Source organism: Megascapheus bottae, chromosome 19 (assembly GCF_031878675.1).
Source record: "Megascapheus bottae isolate mThoBot1 chromosome 19, mThoBot2.hap1, whole genome shotgun sequence".
Taxonomy (NCBI): Eukaryota; Metazoa; Chordata; class Mammalia; order Rodentia; family Geomyidae; genus Megascapheus; species Megascapheus bottae.
Genome location: NC_143527.1, coordinates 43787638 through 43802970, shown reverse-complemented (window position 1 = coordinate 43802970; position 15333 = coordinate 43787638). Strand labels below are relative to the sequence as shown.

Here is a 15333-nt window from a genome sequence, read left to right as displayed (position 1 = left end):
CTTACATTATTGTTTTCCATGACCTCAGTCTTTGCAGACCTGTATATCAGCATTTTGAGACTTCCTCGTGACTCCTTCTGAGTTTTTCGTACAACTGTTATGCTGCATGAGGCAATACTCATACTTTAAATAGACAAATCCCTTACTTGATGAAAGAGACATGGGCTATTTTTTTTTCTTTTGAAGCTTTCCTGCTGTAGCCATTGGCTAGAAAGGAATGAAAAATGGAAAACTCAATATCTGACAAGAGGTTTTGACAATGAAACCTTCAATAGGGTTCTGAAATCTGTTCTTAAGAGACCTATTTAAGATGAACCTTGTATTTTTTAAGAGGTTAGAGGTACTAGGAATTGAACTCATAGTCTCATAGTTGTTAGGCAAGCATTCTACTACTTGAGCTATGCCTCCAGTCCCTTTCTCTATTGTCGATTTTCAAGGAAGAATTTCTCTGTAAGCCTAGATCAGCTTGGGCTGTGGTCCTTCTACTTGTGCTTTCCCAAGTCGCTGGGAATAATAATGTATGCCCCTGTGCCTAGCCATTGAATGAAATAGAATCTGGTGAATTTGTTTATATTCAAACTGGCACTGAACCACAATCTCCTCTGATTATATATCCCAAATATCACTAAGGTTATGGGCTTGAGTCATCAATCATACCACTTCTCTTGGATGAAAAGCCATGCTTACAGCCAGAGGGACAGTGATGTCAAGTAGTTGTTGATAGTGCTGTCATCTGCCTCTGCCTCAGCTGAGGTTGTTTGTACAAGAGCAGCTTGCAGATCCCTGCAGAGACAAATAGGTTTCTGATTTTTGTGGGATACAGCTGTTTTACAAGGCATCTCTTTTTTAAAATATATTTTTATTGTAATTATAGAAGGGTTACATTATATTCACCAGAATATAGAAGGTGGTACCCTTTCTCATGTTTTTGTCCCCATTTCCCTCTCCCACCTCCTCCCCTCATCTTGTTTTCCCCCCTTCCCTGTCCTATTTCAAATAAATCAATAAACATATATACAATATATCAGATAACCAGGTAAGATACTGTAACAATATGAGATAATCAAGGGATAGCAAAAAGATGAGAAATAACCTAGTACATTAAGAAATACAATCATACATTATATGGCTCTTGTTTCTATATCCTGGAGATCCTTTCATTTAGTGTCATCCTATATGGCCTTATGTATCTAGGTTTTGCCCATTGTAAACTTCTGCTAGTAGAGTCTAAGGTTTCTACTAATTATGACAAATGAGGGAAACCATTGAGCCTATGTTCCTTTGAGTCTGGCTTACTTCACTTAATATAATTTTTTCTAAGTCTTTCCATTTCCTTATAAAAGGGGCAATGCCGTTCTTTCTGATGGCAGCATAGACAACTGAGGGACATCTAGGTTGGTTCCATATCTCCACTATGGTTTACAAGGCATCTCTTGAATCATGTTTCTATCCTTAATCTTGAAATTCATCTCTGTATGTGCGTACATGCACATGTGCATGCACCTGTGTGCATGCTAATACTAGAGCTTGAACTTTGGGGCTTGGTACTCCTGTTAGGCTTTCCTGCTCAAGCCTGTTGCTCTACCACCTGAGCTACACCTCAGATTATCTTACATTTGTTTGTCCTTGCTACCTCTGAACTATGGTCCTCAGATCACAGCCTCCTGAGTAATTAGGATTACAGGTGTGAACCACAGATGCCTTATGAAGTTCATTTTTATGGCTTCATTGTCCTCTTATACAATTAGTCATAGAAAAATTACCATGGTCCCATTGCAGGACTATCTGAGCATCTCTTTCTTTGATATTAGCAGTAAAAATAGTAAAAAGTATTCAACTTGAACAGGACACATATCTGTTTTTTCCTTTGGAGCCTCTTCTCATTCTCATGTGTATTGTATGTTATAACATAGCATTGTGCAGTTTAGAAGGAGTTTATGCCCTTTATAAATGACTCCAATACTCTGCCTTCCAAATATCTGCCCTTTGTTTTCCCCGCGCTGTGTAGATGAGTCTTAGTCAGTTGCTGTATGACCTACTCTCTTTTCTTTAGTCTCTCTGTTGCTAGTATTAAGGATCTTATTTATCTTTGTAGCCTAAAACCTGGAACATCAAATAGTAAGTGATAGGCACTCATTCCACTAATAGAGGTTGAAAATACCAAGGAAGCAAGGAGTGAAATTACGTGTCTTGAGAAAGTTAAGTGAATAATGTAAATCTTTCTTCATTTTTCCAGGTGATCTTTGAAGTGGTTACTTCTGGACATCAAGGCTACATTGCAATTGATGAAGTGAAGGTGTTAGGACATCCGTGTAGTAAGTGTCCACTTCTGCTAAATATTTGTGTAATCACTGAGAGGCTGTTTTACATGATAGATGAAAAGAAGGGATCAAAACATAGGGATATGGCATCCACATCCTGCATGCATTTCATAACAAATCCCTGAGAATTAGTTTGCCAGTCCAGAATTCCAAAACTGTGTGTTTCACATAAAAGGGCATGGTTTATGTATATGTAAGTATCTCTTAAAATAAAAATCAGGAGTTGAGGGTAAAGAATTCTTTATTATGCTTGAACATTGCTTCAGGCATGATTTGAATTTTCATTTTAAATAGTAGGAGAAGTGCAAACCTTGGGAATTGGTTCATTTCATTCCTAAGTTAAATATGTTTCTGTCATTGTTCCCTCATTGTTATTGTTGTTTTTTTCTTTTCTTTTATTACAATTTCAAACAGTCTTACTCCCTAACAGGGCTGAGATCTTCCAAATGTAAGATACCGTCCTAAACTGCCTAGTCTTAGTCTTTTACAAATTCGAATTTTAAAAGCATTAGGATGGGCCTGACTTGACTTCACTCAACATTTTTCCAGGTCTTTTCATTTCTTTACAAGTGGTATATTATTCTTTCTAATGAATATGTAACATTAAATTGAATATGTATAGTACATTTTTTCTTGATCCATTTGTTCACTGAGGGGCATTTGTTCTGATTATGTTAACTGAACATAATCAGAGAGACAAAGGATCCCTGTTTTCCCTTATATGTGGAAGCTGCATTTAGCTTACAGTAAACTCATAAATAAAGATGTTGGCTGGTATGCAAGTGTATACAAATGGGTGAACCAAAAGGCAGTAGGTTCAAGGGAGATCTTAAAATACTGTAATTCCTTAGAAAACCAAAATCAAAGTTCATCAAAATGAGACATTAGGAGGTGGGTACTCAAAAGGAATATTGTGGTATCAAGGGAACAGTGTTAGATGAAAGAAGAGGAGAAGATGGGGAAAATGCAGAGAATCTAATGCATATCTTACAAAATTAAGAAAAGAGTGAAGGAAAGGGTGAGTAGAGAGGGTGGGTGAGAATGATGAAAAAACCATGACATTAATCAGAATATATTGTATTCATAAACTTTTATGTTAGCTCCTTTGTACAGCTACTTAAAGATAATAAAAACTAAAAATAAACGCTTTATTTTTTGAAATATCAAAAAATAAAAACAGTAGGGTAGGTGAGAAATATGCTCTTTGATAAAAGTAGTGTGAGATCTGAAGGCTATGGTTTGACTCTAGCATAGACAGAAACTTATGAGACTCATTTCTGAAATAGCCAGCAAAATTCAAAGTTGGATGTGTGATTCATATAGGGTAGTACCAGCCAAGTGAGCCCTGGAGGCCATGAGTTCAAACCCTAGTACCAGCAAAGAAAATAGTAATGTGAACAACTCTTTTTAACAGTGATTGTTATCATAGGTAGGTAGGTGGGTAAAGGGTAGGTTGATAGGTTGGTATATAGATCGATAGATAAGCAGTCAAGCTAGTGCAATTGCCAAGGCCATGTCACCCCATCCCCACAAGTGCCCCCATAGTGACTTGTCCCTTGAACCTCTCCAGTTACAGATTCTAGATCCATGCAACAATAGCAGCTAGTAATAGCTGGGTTAAATGGAATAGTCATTTTATAAGAAGGGCATTGGTTGGCAGGTAGAATACCTAGTAGCACACCTGGTTCAAACCGGAGTTGGGAGAAATCCTAATCCTGGCTTGGTACAGAGAGACTATAAGCACTGTCATGACAGAGGGCCTGCTATGTCCCTGCCCCACTTACCCTTGGAAAGATAACCTTTGTCTCTAGGAGCTGAGTGTTCCCTGCTGTCTTTGTATCTTTCCATACTCAGATTATGCTCAAAGTCCTACTGGGAATGTAAAGGTGAAAAAGCTAGTTTAAATGTCTGTCTACCCCCACCTCCACCCCCAGCATTCACCATGATGCAGGAGAGCAAGGTATGGTATTTTTACTTTGTCATGGGAGCTAAGCCAAGAAATATACCATGCTGGGAAACCAAGCTCTGTAAATGTGCATGTGCCTCTGTGTGTGTGTGTGTGTGTGTGTGTGTGTGTGTGTGTGTGTGTGTGTGTCTGTCTGTCTGTCTGTCTGTCTGTCTGTCTGTGTCTGTGTGCATGAGTAATGTGTTTCCCGTAATCAGTCCACATTCATATAAAGCTGAGACATGAAGTTCTTGTTCTGTAAATGCTAATGACTAGTATCTGAGTATAAATTGTGCTGTATAACTGTACCTTGGTATTCTTCCCACAGGTTCTGAAACATGAGATGCTATAAAAACTGGCACTATGTTTGCATATGACTTGTGCACATTAGCCCATATGATTTAAGCCCCTCTAGATTAATTATAATATCAAATGCAGTGTAAACCCTATGTAAGTGGTTAAAAAGAGACAGGGCAAAAAAGGGAAAAGAATTAGTATATTCACTGAGAGTGCAATTTTTTCTGGTTTGATTTTTGTTTTTTTTCTTTTGCTTTTTGGGGGTTCAGTTGTGGGCCTGGATTGTCCCTGAGCTCTTCAGCTCAAGGCCTACACTTTGGGTCACAGAGCCACTTTTGGTTTTCAGGTGGTTAATTGGAGATACCAAGAGTCTCACAGACTTTTGTTCCCGGGTTGGCTTTGAACCACATTATTAGATATCAGCCTCCTGAATAACTAGGATTATAGGTGTGAGCCACTGCACCCGGCTTTTTTTTTTCTTGATATATACTATCTGTGGTTTGTTCAGGCTGCAGATATTGAACCCATGGGTATGTAGTGTCTGCTACTGCCTTCTATTTAGTTCTTCATTTTAAAGGCCATTGTATCTTTTCATAATGATGAACTACATTATATTCTTTCCAATCAGTTGGTGTCCATTCCCCCTTTTCCTATATTAAAAATATTTTTGTACACCTCTCCTATGCATGGCATCCTTTGATCTCTATATATTAATGACTAGAGTTCTATATAATTTATGATTTATTTTAGTCATTTAGTGGGGTTTTTTGTAGATTTATAGGCACTTCTAGTTTCAGTAAATGAGGGATTACTTCAGTTAATATAATATTTTCCCAAGTTCTTCCATTTCCTTATGAATGGAACAGTATCATTTTTTTTCTGCTAGATAGAGTTCCATAATATGATATATATATATCACATTTTTATTCATTCATCCACTGAGGGACAAAGTCAATAGTTATGAGCACATGCTCATACAGAGTAATATTCTATGAAATCAACTCCAAGAAAAGGAAGCAAGGTACATTCTTTAGTTGCCATTGTTGCTGTTTTGTTTCCCTTCCTTTTGGCATATTTGTTAAGTTTGTCTGTATTTGGTAAGGAAGGGAGGACCTGTAAAATGTGGAAGAAGAATGAATAAATGCAATGTGATACTGACTAGACACTATGTGGAAAAGGAACTGGATATCTGATGGTACCTGATTCATGTAACACTACCCCCTCTGTATATCACTTATAAAAAGAAAAATATTGCTGTGGGAACAGCTGTACCTATGTGCCATGTGGAGAGTTTGGTGGGATACCCCCTCCTGCCCTTTCCCCCATTATCCTAGAAGCTATGAAGCTAAGTTACCAGATGTAGGCAAGATATATATATATGCATATATATATATATTACTAGAGGCTATCAAATACATATGAAAAGTATCTGCAGAAGTATATCATTCTCCACCAGTGGTATGTGGAAGTCACATTTCCCCTACATCGTTGCCCAAAACTGATAGAGTTTAAGGATTTGTCCACCCGAGCAATGACAGCCTGTCTTATTTATAGAATGCCTAATGCTGGGTGACACTGGTGAGTTTGTGAATTTCATGGATCTTTGCTGCTGTCTTCCTACTCAAGATTGTTCAAGAGGGAATAGTTGTATTTGGAATGCAAACATTTGTGGGATCCCCTTCGTATTTTTTTTCTTTTTTGAATGGAAAGTATTTGGATAGATTATTATGTTTTACTCTTGTAGTTATGGAGATTTGTGTGATTCTTATGTGAGGTGATATTCACATGTAGTTATCCAACTCCATTATAGGGTTTTTGCTCTCTCTAATATCTTTGGCACTCCGATTTGCCAAGCATGCCGGTTAGGATACAAGAGTCATTCATTAGTATGAGGTCATTATTTTTTTAACTCTCATATTTGCCTTTTCTTCCACATCAGAAGACTGGGTAATTCCAGAAGAATTTCTTCCTTTTCTATGCTGAAAAGGCAGGAAAATAAAACCGGCTGCACTTAATTGAAACGATGGGGCAAAACTTAAGAAGCAGAATATAATTACCTGAATTGGAACTTGACCAAATCCTCAAAGTAATAGCCTCTGGCTGAGAAAAATGCCACAGGATCTAATACGAACAAATATCCATGGCCTCTTATTCAGTGCTTATGAGGAAATATAGAAGTGAGAGCCAGCAATAGTGCACTGCTGCTGTGTGACCTGGTGACATATCCCCCTTTGCCTCCCTCTCCTTTAGAGTAAACCTGCCAGATGTTGCTTGACATAGCACACTGGTTCAAGCCAGAGCTTCATCAGTCTGTGTCCTGAGTTCCTTTCTCCTGTATCTGGCCTCTGGACAACCAAGGAGCTTTTCTGGTGAAGGCCTTTGCATGCCTCTGGGTTTTAGGCATGGTCATCAGCAAAGATAAGAAAACTGAATACTTAGCCTTCTGTTGATATGCTCTAGAAATAAGATAGCAGCAGCTGGGCATTCCTGAGGGCTTAGCCGCTCATAGCCATAGACAAAATGTTTATGGTCCTCTATAGAGAATTTCTTGTTAATATCTAAGCACTTTTGTCAACTACTTGCAGGAGGCATGGCACTGCAACCAGCTCTTACTAAGGTGATGCATGATGCATATCATTTTGATCTGTGTACTTTAAGTGATTTTTTTTGCTGATAGCCCTGTGAAACTATTTTTCCTGAATACTTAAGTTTATGGGGGAAATAAGCAAAATAAAGATTTTATGGATTATGACATTACATTGATTTTAAGAATGGAATGGTTTATAGGTAATAACTTATGAGATTTCCTATATCAAGATTCTTAAATAATCATCCATTAATGTGGAATTTTAATGTTTATTAGGTTTAGATCCCAAGGGAACAATAAACATTTCATGTCCAACATTATGAATTTTCAAATGGATGCAGAATAGTTAATCCTATTTGCTTTTGTATCAAGGCTCCTGTTTGGATTCATGTACATTTATGAGTAGGCATTACAATCATTCTTTTAATAGTAGCAAGTATGTACTTGCTCATAAAATTGATTTTAATGTAGTGACAATCAGATGCAGGGTCAGCTGGAATTGTGGAGATGACTGTGCAGAATCAGCAGCTCTCTAAAGATCACATAGCTAACAAATGTAGATAAGTCTTGCATTTGATATTCACATTAATCTATGTGTCCATGTTTGAATTTGGTCAATAATATTAGTAGGGAAATGTGAAGAAGCACATTATCAGCTTCTTACAGTTGGGGTAGTTTGTTATGCTCTATGCATCTATGGACATCTGTGTATGTGTGTGTGTATTTCAGTATCACTAAATAGTACAGACTGGTTTTATACTAATTATTCCTTTATTTGCCTTACAAGGGCTATAATTAAAGACATTTACTGACAACTTTTCAAGCATCTATGGGCATTTTTATTATTAATTTGTAGTACCAACTGATAATTTTTCTCTTTCTGATTTTTTAAAATTTATTGTTGGGATAATGTATAGAGAGATTACAGTTACATTCTTCAGGTAGTGAAGGTGTGTTACTTCTCACACATTGATACCCTTCTCATGTTTTTGTCCCCATTATTCTCCCCCACTCCCTCCCAATCATCATTCCCCCTTCCTTTCCCTATTTCAAAACAAATAAACGTATACACAATATAACAGGTAACAAAGTCAGATACAGTAATCACATGAGATTAGCCTTCTTGCCCCTAGAGCCACAGCGTCACTTCCACTTTTCTAGATAAGAGTCTCCTGGACTTTAATGCCTGGGCTGGCTTTGAACCTCAATCCTCACATCTCAGCCTTCTGAGTAGCTAGGATTACAGGCATGAGCCACAGAGCCCAGCCCCATTTAATTTCTTGAACAGTATTATTAAGCATCTGTTAACATCTGCTAGTGAAAAAATATAAAGATTAATTTCTGGACACCTAATTCCATTCATATTGATTTATAAGTTTAGTTTTATGCTATTACAATACTGCTTTGATTACTGTTGTTTTACAGTAAATTTGTGTGTTGGGGGCTAGTTATTGATTTATTGCCTGAGGTTTGAACTCAGGGCCTGGAGCTGTCTCTGAGATTTTTACTCAAGAATAGATAATTACCACTTTGAGCCACAACTCCACTTCCAGTTTTCTGGTCCTTAATTAGACATAAGATTCTCATTTTAGACATGGTAGAACAACAACTACGTGTGTGTGTGTGTGTGTGTGTGTGTGTGTGTGTATTTATATTTGAGTTCAGAGACAAACTCTTACTCAGTTGGCTTTCCATAAATATATTTCTTAGTTCCCTGCATTTTCATATGAATTTGAAGATAAAATCTGTTAATTCCAACTAAAACAAATTAGATGGTATAATAATTGGAATTTCCCTGAATCTGTAGGTTGTTTCAAGTGAATGATTATTGCTATCTTAATAATATTAGGTTGTTGATGCGTGAACATGGGATATCTTTCCTATTACTGAGATCTTTTCATTTTTCTTCCAACATTTATTTCATTGTTAAAGTAATATACAGGTTATTCTTATTATGTAGAATTTACTCCTGTATTTTGTCATGATGTTTTTAGAAATATGATTATTCATTGTTTCAGATTTGGGATTTTTGCCATTGTACACATATACCATTAATTTTATTCATTGTGTAGTATATCTCATCACATTCTGAACATGCTTATTGACTATTATTTGTATGAATTCTTAAGATTTTCTTTTTAAATTTTATTATCAGAGTGATGTATAGAAGGGTAACAGTTATATTCATAAGATAGTGAGTACATTGCTTCTTGAACATTGTTTCCCCTTCCCATGTTTGTCTCCCACTTTCCCTTCCCCCACTCCTTCCCAAGTTATAGAGTACATTTGCAACATATGGTCTGTGAATATTGATTTTACAGTGGTTCATCCTTGGTCCATTGTCTCATCATCTTGTTTTTCTATTACAAAATCACATCACTTCAAGTAGAGTACACAGTTTTGTTTTCCAATATGGTGCCTCTTTTCCTTTGTCATTTCTGCGAACCCCCTACAATGTTGATTAGATAAGAAAAATCTTTACCTTGTTCCTGGACATAGGAAAATGTCTATCCATATCTCAGTAGGATGCCACATGTTTTTGTGTGTGTGTGTGTGTGTGCGTGTGTGTACGTGTGTGTGTGTTTGAATAGTTATTTTGGGGAGAAAATTGTCTTATTTCTAGTATGTTGAGTGTTTTTATTATGAAAAGCTATTTTGGTTTTAGCAAATTATCATGGTTGCTATTTTTTATTTTACAAGCATAGTGTGTTCTGTTAATGATTATCTTCTTGATTTTAAGCTAATCTAGCAATCCTAAAATTAATCCATTTGATCATGATGCATAATCTTTTCATTTGTTGCTATATAGAGCATCAAATATAAGGTTATTTGCATATATGATATCTGGAATGCTGCACTCTAAATATTATTTGGAATCACTTTATTTTACTAAGTGTTTATAAAGTAATAACATATGAAAATAATGCAGAGCTCCTATAAATTACTTTTAAACATTTTTATTAATATATTTGTATTGCTATCCATTGCCTCCTTATTTTTAAGTTTAGATTTTATGAAGACTTATGTAATGCAATTGAAATGACCTTGAAAGCACAAATTAGAATTATTTTGTAATTAACTCCTACTGAGTTAATTACATCCACATGCTTTTACACTGAGAGGAATTCAGGACTCACAATAGACATCTTAAAGATTTGTTTCACTTTCATTTTACAGAACTAAATCTAGATTTTTCATCAAAATCATTCTTACAATATAGACGTAGTTATTCATATGCTGTAACTTATTTTTCTTGGATAAGCATGTCAAATGTATTTCCACCTGAATTTATTTCATTGAATACTATTTTTAACTGACAAGCAAAACAAAAATAATTTAGTTCCTGAAATATGTTAACATCAAAGTTTTCTGGTTTGATTGCAAGTATGGCCTGGTTCTTTTTGACCTGTAGTCTTACTTGGCATTGAGAAAAGTAATAACATTTTTCCCCCATAGGGTAAATAGACAGTTTAGTAGTTTTTTATTTTTTTAAGGTACATAAAGAATTTGAACCACACTCAGCTCATTCTAAGAATTTAATGAGTGTTCACTATTACTATTAGTTAATATTGTTTTCAGCTTGAGCTTCCTTAATGTGAAAGCCTGAAACCTGAGATGCTCCCAACTTTGAAAATTTTATTGCCCAGACATTGGGGAAAATTTCCTAATTGACTTCATATGACAAGTCACCATCAAAACACAGGCCCATTAAAAATGTTGTACAACATTACCTCGAGTTAGTGTCTGTGAGGTTAACATATGAAATATAAATCAAAGTTATTCTTTCTTGGATTCCTAAGATAGTTCAGTATATGTATACAAATACTCCAAAAACTAAAAATATCAAACATTCAAACATTCTTGTACATACACATGCTGGAGAAGGGATATTGAACCTTCTTTATTGTATATATATATATATATATATATATATATATATATAACATTCTGATGAACTCATTGAAATTGGATGTAAATACTAAAATCTCACTAGATAAATGACTGAGGTTATAGGAGGGTAAATTAATTGTGTCCATTTTAAAATTTAGAACATGTTTGCAAAATACATTATTTTTCAAAATTACAGTGGGCAATATTAGCTCTTTTTGCTAGCATGTGCCAATAGAGAATCATCAACTCTTAATTCTGTATCATAGGCATGCTTTGAATTCATTTCAGCCATAGGTTGAGATAAGGACAATAAAAGGGGTTAAAGCCTATTCCTTTGTTGTATCCTTTAAGACTCAGTGTTGATATTGCAAGTTATTATTATGTAATCTTGTTGCTAATATTTGAATGGAGGCTTTGAAGAGTGAAAATAATGACACATCGTCAAAAAGGATTTCTTAGTGCTAATTCCTTATTTGAGGAAGGAAGTTAATATCAAATAAATTAATACCTAGAAACGTGTGTCTTTGTGCAAAGCAACAGAAGGTGCCAGGAAAGAGAAAATAGGAAAGCTATACCAAAGCCTGTTTTGTTATTCATGGAAGATATTTAGTTTGCAGAGCTCCTGCAGAGTTTAGAAGAAAGCTGGCAGAACATTTTGAAAGGGTATCCAGGAGACAAATGGGCCTATAAATTTGGAGAGAGAAAGAATGTTTCTTTTTGAATATGAGATAGATTGAAAATTTCCATTCTAAAGGTGCTATACCTGGAGTTGCAATTAAAGTAGCTTGGCAAAGTTCAAAGCTTATAACTCAGCTTGAGATCTAAACTTTCCTGGCTGTAGAGCCCTTTTTCTCAGGCTCTTTTCCAGTTTCCAGTGATAGGTCAGTTATTTTAAACAGTTTAGACCTTTTTGGAGGGCTAAGTACCAGGAACTCAGGCTGCCTAGCCTGTATCATCTTGTTTACTCTTTATACCACCCCCTTGAAATAGGTACTTTAAAAACATCCCTATTTTACAAATGAAATAAATTCCACTAAGGCTTGGGTTTAGGAATGTTGCATGTATTCTGAAGTTGTAAATAGGGTGAAGTATTGAATCTTGAATGCAGATGTACAGAAACTCAAGTCACAAAATTGTATCCACCTTAAAGGGTTTGCCACCTGAAAATGGTTCCAAGATTTATAGCTCTAGACAAAGAGAATTCAGGCTTCTTTAAACCTTGTAAAACTATATAAGCCTTGATGGTTATTGAAAAATTTTTATACATTATACTAGAATGTTTGATACCTGTGTTCTTGGAAGAAAGTAATCTTGAAAATATAGTTCTACTGTCTCTTGGTCTTATTCATCCTGGTGGATGATTGATTGCCAACCATTCAGGCCAATTGTCTTTAATTTGAAATAGATACTTAAAAAAATGTTTTAGTTAAATAGGCTTGCAAGTCTTAATTGGCTTTCCATTGGAGATTTGGCTTTGTTTTGCTATTTTTATTATTAGTTTTTCTGGAGATCTCATTTTCAAGCAATGCTGTTTGCTGAAAAGAACGCAAATGTGTTCTAGGAAGAGAGGTCCTCCTTAAATATAACTGAACAAAAGCATATATCTCTTGTACCTTAAATTCATTGTATGAGTAATATGCACTAGCAGTGTATCAGAAGGTCATTTGATGGTCAAAATAATTTTAGGCAAGAAGTGGTAACTTTTCTTTTGTGCAACATGTATTGATTTATGAAGGACGGAGGCAACATAGGCTCATATCACATAATGGTGACTTGGGCCTCATATGTGCAAAAAAAAGTAAGATGTAGTAATCCCTGGTGACAATATTAGATAGCAGTAATGAATGAGCTTCTACCACATATATTTCTTTGGTGGACACAGTGATTGCTCAAAACATTGCCATTAAAAAAGGAGCCTCCACAAACCCAGTATACTTTGGGACACAGCAAATGTACTACTCAGAGGAAAATTTATAGCTCTGATTGCCTGTATTAACAAATTGGAAAAATCTCGAACCAGCAATTTAATGGTTTACTTTAAGCTCTTAGAAAAGGAACAACAAACCAATCCCAATTCCAGTAGAAAGAAAAAAATTATTAAAATTAAAGCATAATTAAATGTATTAGAGTCCAAAAACACTGTGGAAAGAATCAACAGAACAAGTAGTTAGTTCTTCGATAAAATTAACAAAATTGACAGAACTTTCAAAATCTCACCAAAAAAGAAGGGAGCACACCCAAATAAAAGCATGGATGAGAATGGAAATAGCATGACAGAAATTACCAAGACTCAGAGCACCATAAGGGAGTACTTTTCAAACCTTTATGCCTACTAATTACAGAAACTAGAAGAGATCGATGGATTTCTAGCCAATATTAATATACTCAAACTGAACCAAGAAGACCTAACCCAACTAAACAGACCCTTTTCAAGTGTTGAAATAAAGTGGCAATAAGAGAACTCCCATCCAAGAAAAGTCCAGGACTTGATGGATTCACAGCTGAATTCTATAGGGCCTTCAAAGCAGAGCTCACACCAATACCCCTCAAGCTCTTCAATGTAATTGAAAATGAAGGCTCTTTGCCAAACGCATGAAGGCACCATAACCATCATCCCCAAACCAGATAGTGTGACTCATCAAAGAAAGAGAACTATACACCCATTTCTTGGTTGAACATTGATGCAAAATTTGTCAACAAGGGCAGAGAGTTTAGCCCAGTGGTAGAGCGCTTGTCTAGCATACATGAAGACCTGGGTTCAATTCCTCAATACCACATGCATAGAAAAAAAGCCAGAAATGATGCTGTGGCTCAAATGGTAGAGCTCTAGCCTTGAGAAAAGCCCAAGGACAATGCCCAGGCCCTGAGTTCAAGGTGCAGGACTGGCAAAGAAAAAAAAATCTTATCAACAAAATACCAGCCAATCGTTTTCAACAATTATCAAACACTATGATCACACAGGATTCATCACAGGATGTAAAACTGGTTCCATATACACAAGTCAGTTAATGTAATTCATCACATCAACATGAGCAAGGACATGAATCACATGAGTATCTCAATAGATGTAGTAAAAGTATTTGACAAGGTCCAGCACCCCTTTATGTTAAAAGCTCTGGATGAACTAGGCATCCATGAAATATTCCTCAGTATGATAAAGGCTGTGTATGACAAACCTATAGCTAGCATTACACTTAATAGTGAAAAGCTAAAGCCATTTCCTCTAAAATCAGGAATGAAACAATTTCCACTCTCTCCACTCCTCTTTAATATAGTATTAGAATTTCTAGCCAGAGCAATAAGGCAAGAAGCAAGTATAAAGGGGATCCAAATAGGGAGAGAGGAAGTGAAACTTTCCCTCTTTGCAGATGACATGATTCTGTATTTAAAGAATCCTATAGATTCCACTCACAAGCTGCTTGAGCTGAGTAGCAGGGTATAAAATTAACCCTCATAAATAACTGCTTTCCTGTGTTCTAACAAGAGGAGCAGGCAGAAATCAGGAAAGCAACTCAAAGAAAATAAAGTACTTAGGAATTAACTCAGAATGTAAAGGACCTTTATGATGAAAACTTTAAAAATCTGAAAAAGGAAATTAAAGCCATGAAGAAGTGGACAAACCTCCCATGCTCCTGGATTGGAAGAATTAACATCATGAAAAGAGTAATCCAGCCAAGGGCTATCTATGAATTCACTGCAATACCCACCAATATCCTAATGTCATTCTTTAAGGAAATAGAAGAAGTAATCTAAAATTTCATATGGAATAATAAAAGACCCTGTATGGCAAAAATAATTCTTAGCAGAAAAAACTTACCTGGAGGAATGTCAATACCAAACTTTAGTCTCTAATACAGATTTATAGTAACCAAATCATTTTGGTACTGGCACAAGAACAGGCCTGAGGACCAGTGGAATAGAACTGAAGACCCAGAAATCAACTCACAGACCTATAGCCATCTAATCTTTGATAAGGGAGTAAAAAAATAGGATGGAAGAAAGGCAGCCTCTTCAACAAATTGTGCTATCAGAATTGTTTAAATACTTCTATGTCACCTTGAACCAGATTTAATTCCAAATGGATCAAAGACTTTGAGGTAAAAGCAGATACCCTGAAAACTTTACAAGAAGGAATAGGATATATATTAGGTGTCTTTGGCACAAGTTGAAACTTTTTTTTAATAAAGACCCAGAACACAACAAATTAAAGAAAGTTTGCACAAAGAGAACTACACTAAACTGCAGAGCTTTTGTATGGCAAAAGACATAGCTAGCAAGTTAAATAGAAAGCC

At 35.7% G+C, this 15333-nt stretch overlaps 1 protein-coding gene across 8 annotated transcripts in view; it reads left to right on the top strand.

The window, feature by feature from the left end:
- Nucleotides 1-15333, top strand: part of Ptprm (protein tyrosine phosphatase receptor type M) — a 750652-nt gene that overhangs the window by 289685 nt on the left and 445634 nt on the right. For all 8 annotated transcript variants that reach the window (XM_090353479.1, XM_090353477.1, XM_090353478.1 and 5 more), the window contains exon 4: nucleotides 2237-2315. In XM_090353479.1, the coding sequence (XP_090209605.1) occupies nucleotides 2237-2315 (79 nt within the window). The remainder of the gene's footprint in view (nucleotides 1-2236; nucleotides 2316-15333) is intronic.